The sequence below is a fragment of the Eutrigla gurnardus genome, assembly GCF_963514095.1.
Source record: "Eutrigla gurnardus genome assembly, chromosome: 22".
NCBI lineage: Eukaryota > Metazoa > Chordata > Actinopteri > Perciformes > Triglidae > Eutrigla > Eutrigla gurnardus.
Window position 1 is genome coordinate 950610 of NC_139933.1, and position 17978 is coordinate 968587.

General features: G+C 46.1%; 2 protein-coding genes across 2 annotated transcripts in view; one reads left to right on the top strand and one right to left on the bottom strand.

The window, feature by feature from the left end:
* Window positions 1-569: 569 nt before the first annotated feature.
* On the bottom strand, window positions 570-10937 carry mms19 (MMS19 homolog, cytosolic iron-sulfur assembly component). The gene is made up of 31 exons (XM_084040192.1): window positions 10819-10937; window positions 9926-9974; window positions 9321-9421; window positions 9045-9130; window positions 8864-8938; window positions 8629-8698; window positions 7835-7963; window positions 7648-7709; window positions 7301-7387; window positions 7136-7210; window positions 6802-6879; window positions 6015-6153; window positions 5294-5448; window positions 5091-5169; window positions 4634-4759; window positions 4470-4551; window positions 4130-4227; window positions 3845-4006; window positions 3435-3590; window positions 3239-3338; window positions 3003-3105; window positions 2753-2830; window positions 2549-2675; window positions 2358-2464; window positions 2200-2256; window positions 1924-2110; window positions 1698-1780; window positions 1437-1601; window positions 1218-1277; window positions 893-993; window positions 570-710 (listed from the first exon to the last, which is right to left on the bottom strand). Exons 1-31 carry the CDS (start codon window positions 10904-10906, stop codon window positions 680-682), a joined length of 3096 nt encoding a protein of 1031 aa, XP_083896318.1. The 5' UTR covers window positions 10907-10937; the 3' UTR covers window positions 570-679.
* A 434-nt stretch (window positions 10938-11371) lies between these two features.
* ubtd1b (ubiquitin domain containing 1b) overlaps window positions 11372-17978 on the top strand; it is a 10622-nt gene continuing 4015 nt past the window's right edge. The window contains exons 1-4 of the mRNA XM_084040548.1: window positions 11372-12062; window positions 16842-17069; window positions 17140-17297; window positions 17510-17978. The exon at window positions 17510-17978 is cut by the window's right edge and continues 4015 nt beyond it. Of these exons, the coding sequence (XP_083896674.1) occupies window positions 11981-12062; window positions 16842-17069; window positions 17140-17297; window positions 17510-17824 (783 nt within the window). The 5' untranslated portion in view covers window positions 11372-11980 and the 3' untranslated portion in view covers window positions 17825-17978. The remainder of the gene's footprint in view (window positions 12063-16841; window positions 17070-17139; window positions 17298-17509) is intronic.

The following is a 17978-nucleotide window of genomic DNA, read 5'->3' on the forward strand; positions in this document are numbered from 1 at the left end:
TATTGAAATGAGGTCAAACTGGCCTCTTGTTTATTGATCGGGGCGGTTGTGGGCTAAGATGCTAGCGGTAGCTTCCACTTGTTGTCATAGCAACGGCAAACATCCTTGTCAAGCAACTTGTTGACTTCCTCTATGACGAGTCAAAGCTAGCGCTAGCATCTTAGCCAAACTGAGACGCCGTCGTAGATATCATCAATACATGTACGCCGTTTCATCTCCCTTTATGGAACTTTATTACTCGATCTTTACAAGATTAGATTTTCAGAAATATGATCAATTTCTTGATTATTTTTCAGTCAGTTGGTGATTTGAGTTATTTATTAAATACTGTCCTTCATTTCTCTATAATTCTATATGTTTGGCTGCTGATCTGAGTGAGGAGAACAACTTTCTGACTTCTTTATATTCCAAATACAGCGAACATGAGGCGTGTAACATATTAAACGTGGACGAGGCTCCATCAGTCCACATCTCGTATTGTGCGTTTCATGAAGACGTTATAACAAGTCAAAGGGAGAGGAGGTGAGGGAGGGATGCTGGGAGGTGAGAGGGGAAGGAAGGGGGGGCACCGAGGATAGACAGCTGTTGTGTGGATGGTGCAGCTCTGATCCTTGGTACCTGGTCCTGGAGGCGGACTTGACCCCCGTCAGGAGACTCGGGTTGTGTTTGAGGAGTGAATTCAGCTTCCTCCAGGACTTCCCAACAGGAACCTGGAGACGACAAACACGGCAAACACTCACAATAAGTTCACAATGAACTTTGATTATCGGCATATTCACTTGAAAAAGTGGTCTAACCAACATTTTAAGAGTTTAAAGCATGTTTCCTGAGTTTCTGGATAACATCGGGAACCATATAGTCCCATAGTTATGAATGTTCCTCTGATCCTCACCAGTCTCCTCGGGCCTGGACCGCCTGCTTCCTCACCAGCCGCTTCCTGTCGTCGAGCGGCCGAGCCAGACCCCGAAGCACTCGGGCCCGGAACGGCAAAACCTGGAAGAAGGTAAGGCAACACATTTTACATTAAAATCCACACTATCGTCCATCCCAAACCCAAATAAGTTCCTTTTAATTAACGTTCTTAAATTAAGAGATGGAACATTTTATTTATGGTTCTATAAACAAATACGTTTCTTTTCTTTTACTTGAGATTTTTAAAAAGTGTTTAATCATGTGGAATTGGTTCTTAAACATGTGAAACATTTCTCAGAGTTTACCTCGTGTTCGGGGAAGCGGGAAATGGCATGGATGCACTGCAACGAGGCGATCTTTACGAACTACAGGAAGCAAAAGAAATACTGGTCAACATGGTCATGCTGAGGACCTCCAGTGAAAAGATGACACCTTTGAACACGAGGAAGCTTTTCTAAGATGGAGCTCAGAGTTTTGAGCGGCCCGACACCGTCTCACTGATCACCAGGACGGGTGTGACTCACCATGACTGGACTGGCGGTGAGGACCAGCAGCCGGCTGACCAGAGCCTCCAGCTGCTGGATGAGCGCCGGCGGCGGGTCGGCGAAGACCGGCTCCAGACAGGACAAGGTGGACAGCTGGACGCCCTGGTCGGGACACAACAAGGCCTCCAACAGCAGAGACAGGAGCTGAAAAAGCCTCCGCATTAATACCAAGTGGCAGGCAGCCATTGGTTACAGCAGCTCCCAATTAAAAGTGGGTGGAGCCGTTTGCTGATGACTCACCGCTGGAAGTTCGGTGACTTGAACCTGCTTGGGCAGTTTATTCACGATGTTAGACAGAGCCTTCAGGTAGTTGGGCTTCTTCTCTGTAGAGGAGACATTTATAGGATATTATTTTAGATATACAATATATATATATATATATATAAAAAACTATAATTAACTATTTCTGCTAGAGTGTCTTTCATGTTCTAACTCATTTCCTAATGAAGCACACGGGGCTTCCTACCTTCCGGCGCGGCATTGAAGCCCTGGACCAACTTGGCTGAATTCTCGCTGAAGAAGCGCTGGCGGTACATGATGCGAAGATCGGCATGGCAACCGCGGTTCAGGACGTCGACGGGGTCGCTCATCAGCAGCGAGAAGCCGTCGGCGGCCATCTGACCGAGGTCGACGTCGTCCAGCAGAGAAAAGAGCTTCAAAGATACACAGCATTAAAAACATGGACCGTTAATGGAAGAAACATCCTGCTTTATTGTGTTTAATAAAACATATTAGTGTTTACCTTGTCAGTCAGTTTGGTAAACAGAGGGTGGTATCGCAGGAGCAGAGCCTTGGAAACCTGGAGACACGAGACAATCCTTAATTAGTCCCACAGCAGCAAATAACAAATCAGCAGCAGATGTAAAACCCAATAACGGCCTGGAAAGGAGTGACTGTTACCCAGACGAGGAGGGTGAAGGCCTGAGTCTGAGCGGACGAAGACGGAGAGTCCAGTTCACCACAAACCCGTTTCATGGTGCTCAGGATGAGGCTGTCGAGAGAGTCGCCTGCAGAAGAAACAACCCAACCGTCACAGAGGCTTTGAGTGGATGAAGACAAACCACATGAAGAGCGTGAAGACACAAACTGACCGTGTGGTTTCTTGTTAACGAGGCCGGCGAAGCACTTTGCAGCCGAGGTGTGTGACAGCGTGTGACTGCAGGAGACGCTCATCTCCTCCAGCTCGGACAGCAGCTGATCCACCCGAGGAACCTCCACCTACAGGCCAGGAAGACACGCTTTTATTCTGTTTGTTAAGGTTTTCAGAAAGGTTTAGTGTTCAGGTGGAGACTCACGCTGCGAGGCAACGAACACACGCATCCCATGAGCAGACAAACCATCTGAGTCCGGCTCCACGAGTCGCCCTGCTGCTTCTGGAAAACATCAGATACAAGATATAGAATCACACGATCCAGCTTACAGGGACGTTAGAAAGACAATCCCCCTCAAAGGTAGAGGTTTGCAGATATACATTTTTTTACGATACCATCTTATAATATTTTAGTTATCATCAGTGATGACTTTAACCTGCATGTTCATACGGACCTCGAGCAGCCGGATGTGAGAAGGGAAGGAGTTGTCGGGTAAAAAGGAAACGTCGCCGTCTAAGAAGAGAGACACCACCCTCGACGCCGTCTGTCCCGCCAACCTGAAACCACAAGGAAACCACAACCGAATGAAAAACACCACAAATCTGAGTCTCAATAAGAGGATCTGGGAGACAGGTAGGAACTAGTAGCTTCAAAAGAAATAATCTGATATAATATATTCTAAAAACTGACGTGGGCTGCAGCCGGGAGCAGGAAGTACTGATGACGGGGACCATGGCGGACAGGACCACCTCCTCCAGGAGAGGACTACGCCGACCTTCTGGACCCTCGCCTACCCAACAGGAAGCACAGCATGCTTCACTCTGAGCTCAACGTGTTGAGGATGAATATTATATATATATATATATATATTATATATGTAACTCACCCTGCAGAGCTGCCTGCAGCGCCAGAGACAGCAGGCGGGGGATGATGATGTCATGAAAGCATCGCCCCGTCTCCTCCGTGTCCTGAACCTGCTCCGCTATTCTCTGGAGGCTGCGACACGCCGACACCACCTCCTCCACCGAGAAGCCATAACCACCTACAACAAGAAGAAGAGATGGGTTTTGGTTTTATTGTACGCTGTAATTTCAACAACCAACATGTCTTAAGAGTCTGAGATGGAGCCTCATATTAGCTCATCCATGAAGATGAATGCCTGCTGACTGTAGACCTCTATTAGATAGAGATAGAGGAGACAGAAAGAGAGATGATAGATAGAGAAGAGATAATAGATATAGAGCTAGAAAAGATAGAGATGAAGATCAGAGAAGCTCTTCTTCCCAGAGAGCTTACCTGTGTGTGCGAGGCTGAGGACCTCCAGGAGGACAGGTGTGCTCTCCTGGACGATGCTGGCTTGGATGGACACGGCAGCCAGAGCAGACAAACACCGCTGCCGCACTGCATGATGGGAATGCTGCTCAGAAATCACTACGTTGTTGTCCTGATCCATGGTCTCTGAACGGTAGGAGGGGAGAGAGAAAAACATGAATTCACTGTGAAGTGACTTTAATAAGCATCAAACTAAATACTAGTATCTGTAGAGAGTTTTCACAGCCTCCCGTTTATTGTGCATCTTACCAGAGAACATCTCCAGCTTTAGTCTGGGGATCAGTTTAGTGATGAAGGCTGACGGGTGCAACTGTGCCAACGCTCCAGCACTCTCCATCACAGCCAGACTGGAGGAGGAACCAGGACAGAGACCCAGGACAAGGACCCAGGACAGAGACCCAGGACAGAGACCCAGGACAGAGACCCAGGACAGAGGACCCAGGACAGAGACCGCATTAATGTTTCATAGGGTTGATCAGCTATATTCAGGGTTCCTACACCATTATTCAATATTAAATTAACCCTAATTAGTCCAACTGGGTGTGTTTTTAATGTAAACAGAGAACAACACAGGTCAACATGAGCTGACCTCACTTTTTCGTCGCCCTCCGTCAGCACCAGTCTGGTCAGGTGATCTACAGCCAGCTCGATGTCAGAGTCCAGCAGCAGACCTGAGGGAGAGGCCGTAGATTTGGAAACCAGCGCTGGAATGTGAACGTGGGCGGTGAAGGTACGAGTGTTGCTGCATCTCACCTGGTTGCTGAGCCAGGGAGGTGAGCACACAGGTGGCTGTGACCTGCAGACTGGCATTATTCTCCGTCAGAGCTGAAAACACCACGCTGCACAGAGACGGCCGGAAAGCTACAAACACACTGTCTTCTGATGTGGAAAGTAAGAAAACACACACACAATAAAACCTGAGTTAAAACCTGAAAGTCTGACACAAACAGCATCTAAACACAGTTCCAGTGTTTAGATGAGCAGATAATCCCTGTTTAGTGACCCTCCCTTTCAGGTTTAATATATACAAACAGGTATAATATATACAAATAAATACATACATACACAGTACGGGATGTTTTAACGTCATTCAAACATCACTCTCTATAAAGCCATGAGATTTACAAATCCACACATAACTCTAGAATGTTTAGTATACTTTGTATATTTGTGTTATTATTTATTGCACGAGATAATAAACAGGTCTTGCCGTTCTCTGAAGACTGGCAGGTTTTTGCCGACTGAATAAATCGCTGCACGACGTCGAGCAGCGTCCGTCTGTGGGAACACTGCAGGAAGAGAGAAAACAATCACGTTTTCCAGCTTCTTAAAGTTACCGACACCATCACCATCACAAAGCTTATCAACATTCTGACCTCACGGTTAATGACAGAACTCAGAAATATCGTCTACCTGTGCTCTGCTGTTGTACTGCTCGATGAGGTCGGGCATGACGGCGGCTGTGATGACATGGCTCGCCCTGATGGAGGCGCTGCAGGCGGCCTGCAGCAGCTTGGCACTCGGCCACACCAGCTTGAGGTCCGGCTCACACAGGTGATGCTTGCAGTCTGGAACCACAACAACACACTGAGTATAAAAACACGGTTCGATGCTTTAAACTGATACGTTACAGTCGTTAGAATCAAAGATGAGATATAAAAACACAAGAGGGGTTTCCCCGACGTGAAGAGCAGCTCAATAAGTTAATTAAATGCTCTGGTTTCACTGGCGTTTCTACCCTAAAGAGATCAACATTCACAAGGGATTCCTGCTTCTTTTGGGGTTTTCAAGGATCAAAGTCTTCAGTTTTATATCTACAGAACAATTTCAGTCTCAAATATAGATAAAGAACTTTAGAAATCAAACATCAGTGTCTATATTACAATTAAAGTAAAGACTGCCTTCTCTAGAATTATATTGTATATTAAGCATGTATTCTAATGACTTAAATACACAGCAGTAAACTCCCTCATAACCACAGTACTGGTATTATATCTAGTTCCCCCTCTCTCTCCACCTCCATTTCAACAGTTCTCTTTCATTTTGTTGTTTTAAATCATTCAACATCCACATTTTAACCATCTGGAGTTGATAAATCCAAATGTTTGTAAGGTGAAGATGAGCTCCACTTCACCTTTGAGAACGAGCTGGAGGAAGGTGCTGAGCGAGTCTTCAGAGTCAGAGTTCAGGACGGAGCGAGACAGACAGGAAGTGAGTGCGGTGAGAGCAGCGAGGCAAGCAGCCTCGATCTTCTCACTCGATGTCTGAAACACCTGCCAGCACACAACAAGAGGGGGGGGTTTCATTACTCTGCTTTTCAGAGTCCATTACATTAACGCTCACTTTGACTTCAGGGGTTAAACAGGAATGGAAACCTTTATTTTGACACATTTCTGTCACTGATTCAGCAACTGGAGCACGAGGAATTTATCTCTCCTCTTGTTAAAGTAGCAGCTTCATGTGTAAACGCACACCAAAGCTATCTGGATCGTTACATAGCACTGTCTCTTTAAAAACAAGACAAAACACCGACGGACACCAGCATCGGCCAGGACGTTATTGTTCTTGGCTTTACTGCATTTGTTCCTTTCTTCTCATAAAACAGTGTTTGGGTCACTTCCTTTAGATCCCCTCAGTTACAGCCTCCCTTCTGAACAGTCCGTTTCCATTGTTAGAAGTCTGTGACTCACATGTTCATGTCTCAGAGCCCGACATTGGTAAAAGAAAGAAAAAGACTAAACACCGCAGAGTTAAGATAAAAAAAAAGGTGGTTGATGTGAACATGGCCTTGAGACACTTCTTGTTTTTAAGGGAGAAAGAACACCGTGATAATATGCTTCCTTCCAAAGCTTAGACACACATCAGTCATATGAAAGCACTAGTAGTGTTTATGTTTCCGTAGACATTCATCTGATACAAACCTCTCGGCGCAGTGACGTCCACAGACCCTCGAGGAACTCTGCCACGTCCTTGTGTTCATATCGTGACACGCCGGCAGTCTGAAACACAGCATGTGGTGAGAAACTCCACCTCAAACATCAACCCTCCTGCTGGGCCTCCGTACCAGCTCCACCTCCACCTTCTCCAGTCACATTCAAGCACTTTCCAAGCATTTCAAGGTGCATTTCCATGCTTTTCCAGCACCTCCCAGCTGTGGTAAACTATATTTGTATCCATCCAATCCTCAGTGTTCAGTCTACTTATTATTGCACTTGTTCATCAAATAAAAACCACACTGATTAGTGGATTTCTCACCAGAGTCTGCAGCGAGTCCAGCTTCGCACTCAGAACGTCCGAGTCCAGTTTCTCAATGATGAGAGGTAACAGGAACTGGAACAAGGAATAAACAGCACATTAAAGGAAAACTATAGGTTAATTAGGTTCCACAAATCTTGCACCAATGAGTAAAAGATGAACTACTTCAGCAAATCGTGTCGTCCCGGTGAGGACGTCCCTCAGCACCTGGATGAGCTCCTCTCTGGTGATGCCGTGGGGGTCGTTGGGAGGCTTGGAGTCAACAACACACAGAAATCATAAATGAACATAATCATCGTACAGCATCGTGTGTGCTGATGAGTCAACAATCTGATCATCTGTGATGTAGACATGAGGGAATGTGCGTGAGCAGACGAGGAGGCAGACGGCGGGTTATTGTTTTTTAGGCAGTTAATCTGAGGTTACAGGAAGTCGGTGATGACATTTCTGTCTGCCGGCTCTCTGCTGTCATCAGTTCTCGGGGTGAAGCAGCTGAGTCAACAGGGACTTACGGGGCTGAAGTCGATGGGGAAGTAGCAAGACGTCACTTCGAACAGCTCCTCTGTGAATTTACCTGAGACGACAGGAAGGTAACGGGAGGCAAAATCAGTCCCGCTTAAAGTGCTCAGTGGATAGAAACCAGTAAAAGAAGGCCAGAGATACAGAGAAAGCAGCCAGAGAGGTGCTGTAGGCTCTCACCTAGATCGTAACCTCGGAGGACGATGCTCTTGGCGATCTGAAAGGATAACAGGAGGTTGCGAGGATCTCTCTCTCCGTCCATCGATTGGACAAAACCAAAGACAAAGTCGGCCCCCAAACCCTTAAGTTCTGTGGAAATGGAGATGGTTGTGTGTTTAAGTTCTGCAAAGACGACAGCTGACAGGAATAGAGATTCCTGTTTGGACAGCGTTGAGAAATGACCTCTTCCTGAAAAACTGAGGACGTTACGAGGATGTAGAAGTATGATTTTAATCAATGCTTTATCACAACCAATTATTACATTTATTACATCAACTAAGGGAAGTAAATCTGTGACAAGCAACTACCTACCTACCTAACTAAGTATGAAAGAAATATTTTCTTTTATTTATTTATTTCTAATAATAATACATTTGATTTGTAACGCACTTTTTAAATCGTAAAAACAATCTCAAAGTGCTACAAAATAAAAACAGAATAAAAAAGGGTTTAAAAACATTAAGACAGTATGAAATGAGGAGACAGAGGTTTCATCACACATGTGGTGTGTTTTCATTCTAACCACCAGCAGCACCACAATCCCGTCACTGCCAGCTTCGCTTCCTGTACAGAACGTCCTTGTAAAAAACTATTCATCGAACAAAGCCGGGGACGGTGTGACTACTCTGTCCTCTACTGCAGCTCTGGTAAGACAAGTGTGCTGTGCAACGTCTTCAGACAGAAGCGTTGTTTCCTCCCAGCAGAGCTCTCAGTCATTGTTTTCTCTACTAAGCTACTGTGAATCAGACTCTTACCGGCTTCTCTGGTCTCCATGAGGTTGATGAGCAGGTTGTAGACGCATGCTCTCTCCGTCTGCATCAAGGACTGGAGGGAAATAAACAACGCATTTTACCCACAATGACCCACAGTTGATGAGTCTTTTGGAAGTGATCATCTCACATCATGAAAGACTTTGTCGAGTGTTTGTTAAAATAAAGCGTTCCTTGCCACAACGGTAATGGATCATAAACCAGTGTCAGGTGGTCTCACCTGGACATGAACATCCTGGAACAAAGACCTCAGCATGGACACGGCTGAACCAGGAGGCAACGCCGTACACTTGGTCTGAGAAAAGCAGAAACACACACACAATGTGAGCCATCACATCCGGAGCTTCTCAAAAAATACTTTTCAGATGTTGTCAGTGAATCGGTCCGGAGCCGACACTCACCAGCGCTCTGAGCCCCTGTAAAACGGGCGGCGTGATGACATAATGGTCCTTTAGGCGGTTTTCATAGAAGGCAATGAGCACTTCCACTGGGGAGAAAGGAGACGGCTGATGAAACATCACTAAAATAACAGTAACTTTGAAACACACATAGTGACTTGTTTGTTTTTCAACATTTTATGAAATGCATCCAAAAGACATCTAAGTATTATTTAAAGTATCTACAAAACACAGTATGTGGAGGAGAGTTGGATATCATCATTCAAAGAAGCTGTGTACCTTCTCTCTCTGTGAGACCTCCATAGCATTCATGCAACACTTCAGAGAGAAGCTGGACTCCTCTGGCTCGAGTGTGAGGCTGAGAGCTGGTCAGACTCAGTCTAAACAGGCAAGAGAATGTAAACATTATTCAATACAAGAGCACCTCGGAGTTTATCTTATGTTTTCATTGAATAGAATTCCACAATATAATTCATATATAGTAAGTAAATTAATTAATGAGAAAGACCTCACATTATCTTGGCAAAATGAAATAGCTTAACATTTTTCAGTGAAATCTTAACTTTAGTCACTTCCCTTGTCTAAACCCACAGATGTGGGAAGTAACAAAGTACAAATACTTCATTACAGTACTTAAGTAGAATGTTCAGGTATCAGTTCTTTATTTGAGTATTTATTTTTCTGACAACTTTTACTCCTTACCTCCTTACGTTTTTCAAAACTTTAGTTTTAATGCATTTGAGTGGAATTATTGATGATTGTTTTCTTATTAATATGATTTGATTAGCCTTGCAAACAAACAAACAGTAGAAATGTTCTTCATAGGGAATACACTAGTTTCGTTAGTGTCCTTGCTGTAATTAAAACACTCTTTCATGACTCACCCCAGCGCCTCCACCAGCTGCAGGATGGTAAACTGTCCATCTTTCACACCTGGACAGAAAGTTAGTGAATTGTTTGACCAACTACAAAGACGCACAGAAACATCTTCTTAATAACACACAAGCATAAGTAAAGCACAGGCTGCCTACACCTTCTCCACAGTCACATTCAAGCACTTTTCAAGCATTTCAAGGTGCATTTCCATGCTTTTCCAGCACCTTCCAGCTGTGGTAAACTCCATATTTGTACCAATCCAATGGTCAGTATTCGGTCTACTTATTATGTCACTTGTTCATCACATTAAATGAGATGTTATTGTCCTCTAAACAACCAACATGATGTTTGCACATTTCTCTGTTCTATCATGTGTCATCACATAGAACACACATTAAAAGCACTTTACTCTAAATACAAGCCGTTTTCGAACCTTGAAAACACCACACTAAAATTCAAGTGTTTTCAAGGACTTCCAGCACCCGTACCAACCCTGAAAGTATCTCTAGCGGCTAACTAGCAACTAACTAGCAACTAACTAGCGGCTAACTAGCATCATCGGAGTTCAAAGGTACAGAGTTCATTGACAGGATGCTTCCCTTCGGACACAATCAGCAGCTAGCTAGCTAGCATAAATACACACTTCTCTGGCGGTGTCAACTCAATGAGACGCTACGGACACATTAAGTGTGTGTTATCGTCCAAAAACGAGCTAGTGTCACAGTGTGTGTGTTTTGTAACGTGAGGCAGTAACACCGCACAGGATGTTGTGGCGCTAACTTAGCTAGTTAACCGTGTTGCGCATCCTCGTTGCGCATCCTTCGGAAGCTTCAGCGGCGCGTTTTTTCGCATCGAGCAGTTCTGTAAAAGATATCGGCGAAAGTAGGATAAAGTTATTTACATGTTGCGGCATCTTTGGCTTTGCTGTCCTGTAGTCCCGAAACAAATTCCTCCACCAGAGACAGCAGTAGGGTGCTGTCCGCAGCCATCGTGCCCCCAGTTACTGAAATGACGACCACGCATGCGCGAGTATTGGCCGGCGACTCATTTTTACACAAACTTTTCTTTTTTATAAAATAGTTGCGTTAAAGAACTATGCTAATTTTTTTTTACAATGAGGCTCGTGGTATGTTGCTTTAATTTAATTTTTTGTGGACAGTGAAACGGAAAAAAACGTACATTTAGTTTTTTTGGGTGCTGCCTTCAGGTGCTGTCAGAATTCTGAAAAGCACAAAGACTACAGCGATATTCCTGGTGTATAGTTGCTTTTGTAACTGTTAACAGTTTCAGAATGAGTCACTGCCAACTTCATTAATATGAAATAAAAAACAAGAAACGTAAAAGCCGGACCCAACAGACCTGACCTTTATCTGCAGTCTCGTCCATTCATAATTGCCTTTTGTCCTGACGTAAGGGAACCTGCCTGCGTGCTAACGCGCATGCGTACAGAAAAGTTCGCTGCTCCAGTCCCACCTCTCACCAGCAGAGAGAGGGGAGTAACGTCGGGGGGATTTAAAGAAAAACAATCTGGAGAATCGAAGCGGCACTTCACTGGATGTCTGTGGGAACCTTTTTATGGGGAGAAACTGGACGCGCGAGGACGCGGTCACGAGCCCGCGGAAGTTTACTGATGTTATATTATCAAGCTAGCTAGCTGGTTAGCTGGTCGTGTTAGCTTGTTAGCGAAGGAAGGTGCGCGCTCTGTTTGCGTTCACAACTAGCCTCAAACTTCACAGGCAAGTTAGCCAGCGGACACATTAACGTCATAGCGTAACATTAAACAAAGCTGTGTCTCGCTGACTTGACTTGTCGCGATAGTGCGGGGAGGGGGGTCTGAATGTTGCGGGGTCGCCGCCTCACGCACGATCTGGACTGATACCGATCTCTACAGGTTTATTATCAGCACAATCGGCTCGTTTCCCCCCCGTCTTCCGCGGATGACGTCATAGGCTTGGAAACATCGGACCCGTCCGCCCCCCCCCCCTACACCGGACATGGTTCTGCCGAGGATGCCCCCCCTGTTGTTCCGCCAGTGAGACGACCCGCAAGCCCCCGTTTCCACCATGGGAGGATGTGTGGGGAGATACTGGGAGAGCTGGGAGGACACGCAGAGCCGAGGCTCGTCCAGGAACGGCGGCCGAGGAGGTAAGAGCACCCGGAATGAATGTACTTATACTGCAGGCCAAGGACCCCAAGGTCTATAGAGACCGGTGGAGGGACCCCCAAGGTCTATAGAGACCCCTGGAGGGACCCCCAAGGCCTTTAGAGACCCGGTGTAGTGACCCCCAAGGCCTATAGAGACCGGTGAAGGGACCCCCAAGGCCTTTAGAGACCCAGTGTAGTTACCCCCAAGGTCTACAGAGACCCGGTGTAGTGACCCCCAAGGTCTAGAGACCCCTGGAGGGACCCCCAAGGTCTATAGAGACCCGTGGAGGGACCCCCAAGGTCTATAGAGACCGGTGAAGGGACCCCCAAGGCCTTTAGAGACCCGGTGTAGTGACCCCCAAGGTCTATAGAGACCGGTGAAGGGACCCCCAAGGCCTATAGAGACCGGTGAAGGGACCCCCAAGGCCTACAGAGACCCGGTGGAGGGACCCCCAAGGTCTATAGAGACCCGTGGAGGGACTCCCAAGGCCTATAGAGACCGGTGGAGGGACCCCCAAGGCTTGTAGTGCAGCCTGTAGTTCATGTATAACAGTACTTTGTAATGATGTAGTGATGCTAAGCCATTAAAATAATAATTGTTGACAGATTCATATTATATCTATTCTATCACAATTTGTCAACATAAAATTAAACAAACAGAAATATTTATATTTTGCTTAATATAGGTTGTATTCATGTTAAATTCCCTGACGCCAGGTTGAAGATCTCTGTTATTAATGACACGTTTAGAATCTGTCCAGTTCTTATTGAGGACTTAGACACTCCCACCACACATACAAGTGGATCTGCATCCAAGCGTATTTCCCTCCTGCATCAGACTGACCACTTGTGTGTGTGTGTGTGTGTGTGTGTGTGTGTGTGTGTGTGTGTGTGTGTGTGTGTGTGTGTGTGTGTGTGTGTGTGTGTGTGTGTGTGTGTGTGGACACAGCGAAGGCGAACACACACATTCATAGTTGTAAAGTGGGTCATTCAATGCCAAGTCACCTTGGACAGAGTTAAATCTCTGCTGAGGTCCGTAAGTTGGTCAATTGTACCAAAACACTTCAGCAAACAAATACAAGAGACGGGATGTAATGAAGTGAAATGGTGGAAGTGATTTTAGTCACATTCAGCGTATCCGGAGCAGTGAAGTTCCCTTTATAGCATTATGTATTAAGTGTCTGCAGGTTCCCTTCATTTCCCTCAACGCTACTGAAGTTTATTCAGTCGAGGAATTGTGGTTTTTAAGAATGATCTTTGTGCATTTAGTATCAAGGAAGGAGACTTCTTCTTTTTTAATCTTTTTTTTTTTTGCACCTTGCCACATTGCTGTAGTCAAAAAATGAACATCTGATTTTTTTAGAGCAGAATATGGGTTTAGGTTTTCCCCGTTTCCTGCCAAAGTGGCCGGCAGATACATTTTTAGAGTTAAACCTGAAGGTCCCCGGGGCTTTGGCAGGGGCTGGTGGTAATTCCCCACCCTGATCCGTATCGAGAGACACTCCCTGCTAGACGAGGCATTCGATTAAAACACGTCCCATCATGCCTCGCTGCCACTTCTCCAACAGAACTGAACCTACGCCGCTCGCCACACCCTCGTTCAGAGAGAGGAAGAGGTCAAATACAACCGAGGGCTCATGTGGTATCACTTTGGGTTGTTTTCTTTTTCTTCTTCACAGAATGGTCTGGTTGATTTAGGTTCTCCCCAAGCTTTTTTATGTTCAGTGGATAACATTCCTGTGATTTGTGTTTTATGTTCATGTGCAGGTTTTGCCTCGGTGTCACAGAGGGATAAAAAAACAACTCATTTGTATCTCCGATAACTCCCCGACAACATGTCACCGAGGAACCATAAAAAAACTCTCACAATGACTCCAACGTAGTGCGTTAACAAAGTAACTCTGGAGGCTTCGTGAGGTGCGTGGGTTCACCTTATCTGCAGGGCCCTGAATGCACCATTGTGGTTAGAAGATAAGCAGCTACGAGGGTGTGTGTGTGTGTGACAGGGTTCGTACGGTGCTGGAAATCCTTGAAAACACACGCATTTTAGTGTGGTGTTTTCACGGTTTGAAAAGTGCTTAGATGTAGAATAAAGGTCTTGAAATGTGTGTTGTATGTGATGCCATCTATGATAGATGCTGGAAAAGCATGGAAATGCACCTTGAAGTGCTTGGAAAGTGAGTTTGACTTTGGAGACGGTGTAGGAACCCTGTTATGAGTGTGTGTGTACAACTTGAGGAAACACTCATCCATAGATTCCGCCTGCATCCGGATAAAGAGTGAGCTTCTTCCTCCACAGCTTTTCAAAGAGGAACACAGAGGAACATCCGTTATCGTCCTCACGTCGGGGATGTGGAGGTCTGTTTCATGTCCTCTAACATCCACCTGATGGTGGTTTTGTTTGCATACATGGAGAAGCCTCCCGATCCCCCCTCTCTCTCTCTCTTTACGACATATTTAATGGAGGCTGGGCCGTCGTCACGTGGCACCTGTTGTGTTTTTACGAGTCCAGCTGCATGAAAACACCCAGCTATTGCTTCACGCGTCTGTAATGCATTGCTTCATGTCTCTCCGTTAACAGTTGATGCAACTCGGCTATTTGTTGAGCCACTTCCTTTGTTGCCGCCTGCTTTTCACAGTCCACTGCACCACACTTATGTCCATTTCCAAGGCTTCTGCGTTCTTATCGCTGCCGCTGTCTTGGAGGAGGGAACAGTAAAGACACAGTCGAGTCTAGAGAATTCATCCCACACCGTCGCCTGATGAGTCTTCTAGTGATACTAACGTGATTCTTCAGAAACCTCCGTAGACGTCACGCTGCCTGACTCTGAGTCAGTCGGCCCTCATAGGAAAGTCTTTAAAACCAAAACACCACAGCTGAAATCACAAAGAAGCTCACAAAACGTAACGGCTGGATGAATATTGTCATTTCATTTATTCACGTCAGAGGGAGAGAGAAAAATGTGCTCGTTCCCGTTGGGTAGACGAGACTGCCTCACATCTGTAATCTATTACTTAGGTACACACACACACACACACACACACACACACACACACACACACACACACACACACACACAGACACACACACACACACACACACACACACACACACACACACACAGACACACACACACACACACACACACACACACACACACACACACACACACACACACACACACACACACCCTCTGTAACAGGATCATTTCTGCCGTAGGGTCAGTGAGTTTGCTTAGCTTAATTGTTTTTAAATATTTACATTTTTGGCAAATTGGCACCTTTTTAGTTCCTGTTTTCAGCGTACCCACAGTGTGTTCACAGTCACATGACTAGGTTCATTTTAACTTTACCTTTCTAGTTAACGGTTCATCGTTCACAAACAAGACATTTGATGATTTTTTTAAAGGGACTTTCTGATGTTTTATAGAGCAGATAATCTATTAAACAAGAAAGCGTGTTGATCACTGTGTGTAGAGATGAACCCCTTTAAACCCTGTCTCACCTCGATGTCTATTTGGCTGAGTGGCAGTGAGGAAGACCTTTGAGTGCTACACCTACACCACCCCACCCCGAACTACTCCTCCAGAGCCATCCACTCTATAAATAATTAGTTTGGGGAAATGCAACCTGTCTCCGTCATACTGCTCTTCATTTTCCAGCCTCTCGTTCCTCGCTGAGTGGCGTCTCGGCCTCGCAGGCGAAAACACTTGAAATTTAGTGTGTTTTCAAGTCCTTGGATGTAGAATGAAGGTCTTGAAATGTGTGTTGTATGTGATGACATCTATGATAGAACAGAGAAAAGAAGATCTCCATATTTGAGGGACTGAAAACAGCATTTTCTGACATTTCTTTATGAAAAATGACTTTTGATGATGAACAGATGATGAAAATAGTTGGTGATTATATTTCTGTGGATCTGTTAGTGGAATTAGTTTTCCTTTCATTTGTGGTCCTTCTGTAAAAAGCTGTCTCCAAACATCATGTTGGTTGTTTAGAGGACAATAACATCTCATTTAATGTGATGAACAAGTGACAGAATAAGTAGACTGAATACTGACCATTGGATTGATACAAATATGGAGTTTACCACAGCTGGAAGGGGCTGGAAAAGCATGGAAAGTGCTTGACTTTGACTTTGGAGAAGGTGTAGGAGCCCTGATAAAGTACTACCAATGCTTCACCAGACAGTCGTAGGTGTAGTCGTGTCTGACAGGTAACCATGGCGATGTCGGTCCCCGTCCGGGTTCCTGGCCTGTTTGTCTTTGTGCGTGACCCTCAGAGGTCGGTACTAATAGAAGTGCTCTGCTGGCTGCTTTGTGTTAATATTGAATGCTGGGAAACGCAGGCTGAGGTTACCGGACAGATATAGGCCACACGTGCTTCATGCATATTGCAAACTCTGAATGACCTCCTAATTTTAGATGTCGTCGGAGGGTGTTTTTCCATCTAGGCTGCCCAGCTCTGTTGTATCAACAAGTTAAGACATCTGAAGTATGGTCACATGATTTTGTCGTCAACCTATTCTTTGTATTGTGTGGACTACATTTCCCTGTGAGTGTTAAATACATTTAAATCATCAGATCAATCCGTGGATTTTTTTTTAAAAATATGGCAGAAATGAACACCTGCATTGGTGAGATGTCCCAGAATTGTGTCACTGATTTCTGACTATTGTATTTATTTATTTGTATCTACCCTCATGATGCCAAAGGACTTGTTTTTTTGTCGATGGCCGTGCATTTAAATGTTATTTTTCTGTTTTTCCTGCCCATCCAGGACGTAACGAGCCTCTGAAGAAAGACCGCCCCAAGTGGAAGAGCGACTACCCGATGACGGAGGGCCAGCTACGCAGCAAGCGGGACGAGTTCTGGGACACGGCGCCGGCCTTCGAGGGCCGCAAGGAGATCTGGGACGCCCTGAAGGCGGCGGCGGTGGCGTTGGAGTGCAGCGACCACGAGCTGGCGCAGGCCATCGTAGACGGAGCCAGCATCACGCTGCCGCACGGTGAGCACGGAGCAGAAACGCCTGCTTCATATCGTATCTGAGTCGTGTCTGAACAACGTGTGCTCTCCAGGTACGCTCGCGGAGTGTTACGACGAGCTCGGGAACCGCTACCAGCTGCCCGTCTACTGCTTGGCTCCGCCCATCAACCTCATCTCGGAGCGCAGCGACGACGACGCCAACGACAGTCCCGAGCCCGCCGTCGCACCCAAGAAGGAGTTCCAGCTCAAGGTACGGTGACGAGCATCCTCAAAGGGTTTACCTGGGAGTCCAGTGTTTTCTATGTTAGCTCTCATTTATAGCTCAGAACGCTACTCGTACTGTGTGACGTCTTAATAACATAATAATGATACAAATAATAATACTAATAATAACAGTAGTATTAGTAATATGAAAGCTAATGATGGCGGTCTCTTTTGCTCACTGCTCATCTTGGGCTGCAGGTGCGACTCTCCACGGGCACGGACCTGCGCCTCAGCGCCAGCATGGCCGACACCATCGGGCTGCTGAAGAAGCAGCTGCAGGCCCAGGAGGACATCGACTCCGCCCGCCAGCGCTGGTTCTTCTCCGGGAAGCTGCTCACGGACAAGATGCGTCTGCAGGACACCAAGATCCAGAAGGACTTCGTCATCCAGGTCATCGTCAACCCGCAGGCCCTCCGAGGCCCCAAGCAGCCGCAGACCGCCACCGCCGAAACCACCACCGCCGCCGCCACCACCACCGCCGCTGCCACCGCCGCCTCACCTCCGTCGGAGTGACATGGAGGGTGGAGGGAGGGATGGTGCAGGGGGTGGACACCTATGGACCAGAGCTGCCTTCTACGCTACGGTTGGAATCTAAACTGTGGAGGTACACAACTCACCTGGAGCAAGAAACTCGAAAGTGCTGCTTTCTTTCAGGTGCCGTCGTGTT

What these genes read in the sequence shown, in the direction of transcription:
- mms19 (XM_084040192.1), bottom strand. Translation starts at nt 10,906, where the DNA reads ATGGCTGCGGACAGCACCCTACTGCTGTCTCTGGTGGAGGAATTTGTT. An exon ending in TCCAGGATGTTCATGTCCAG is followed by an intron (nt 8,699 to 8,863) that starts GTGAGACCACCT and finishes ATTTCCCTCCAG; the next exon opens with TCCTTGATGCAGACGGAGAG. An exon ending in AAAGCTGGAGATGTTCTCTG is followed by an intron (nt 4,007 to 4,129) that starts GTAAGATGCACA and finishes CCTACCGTTCAG; the next exon opens with AGACCATGGATCAGGACAAC.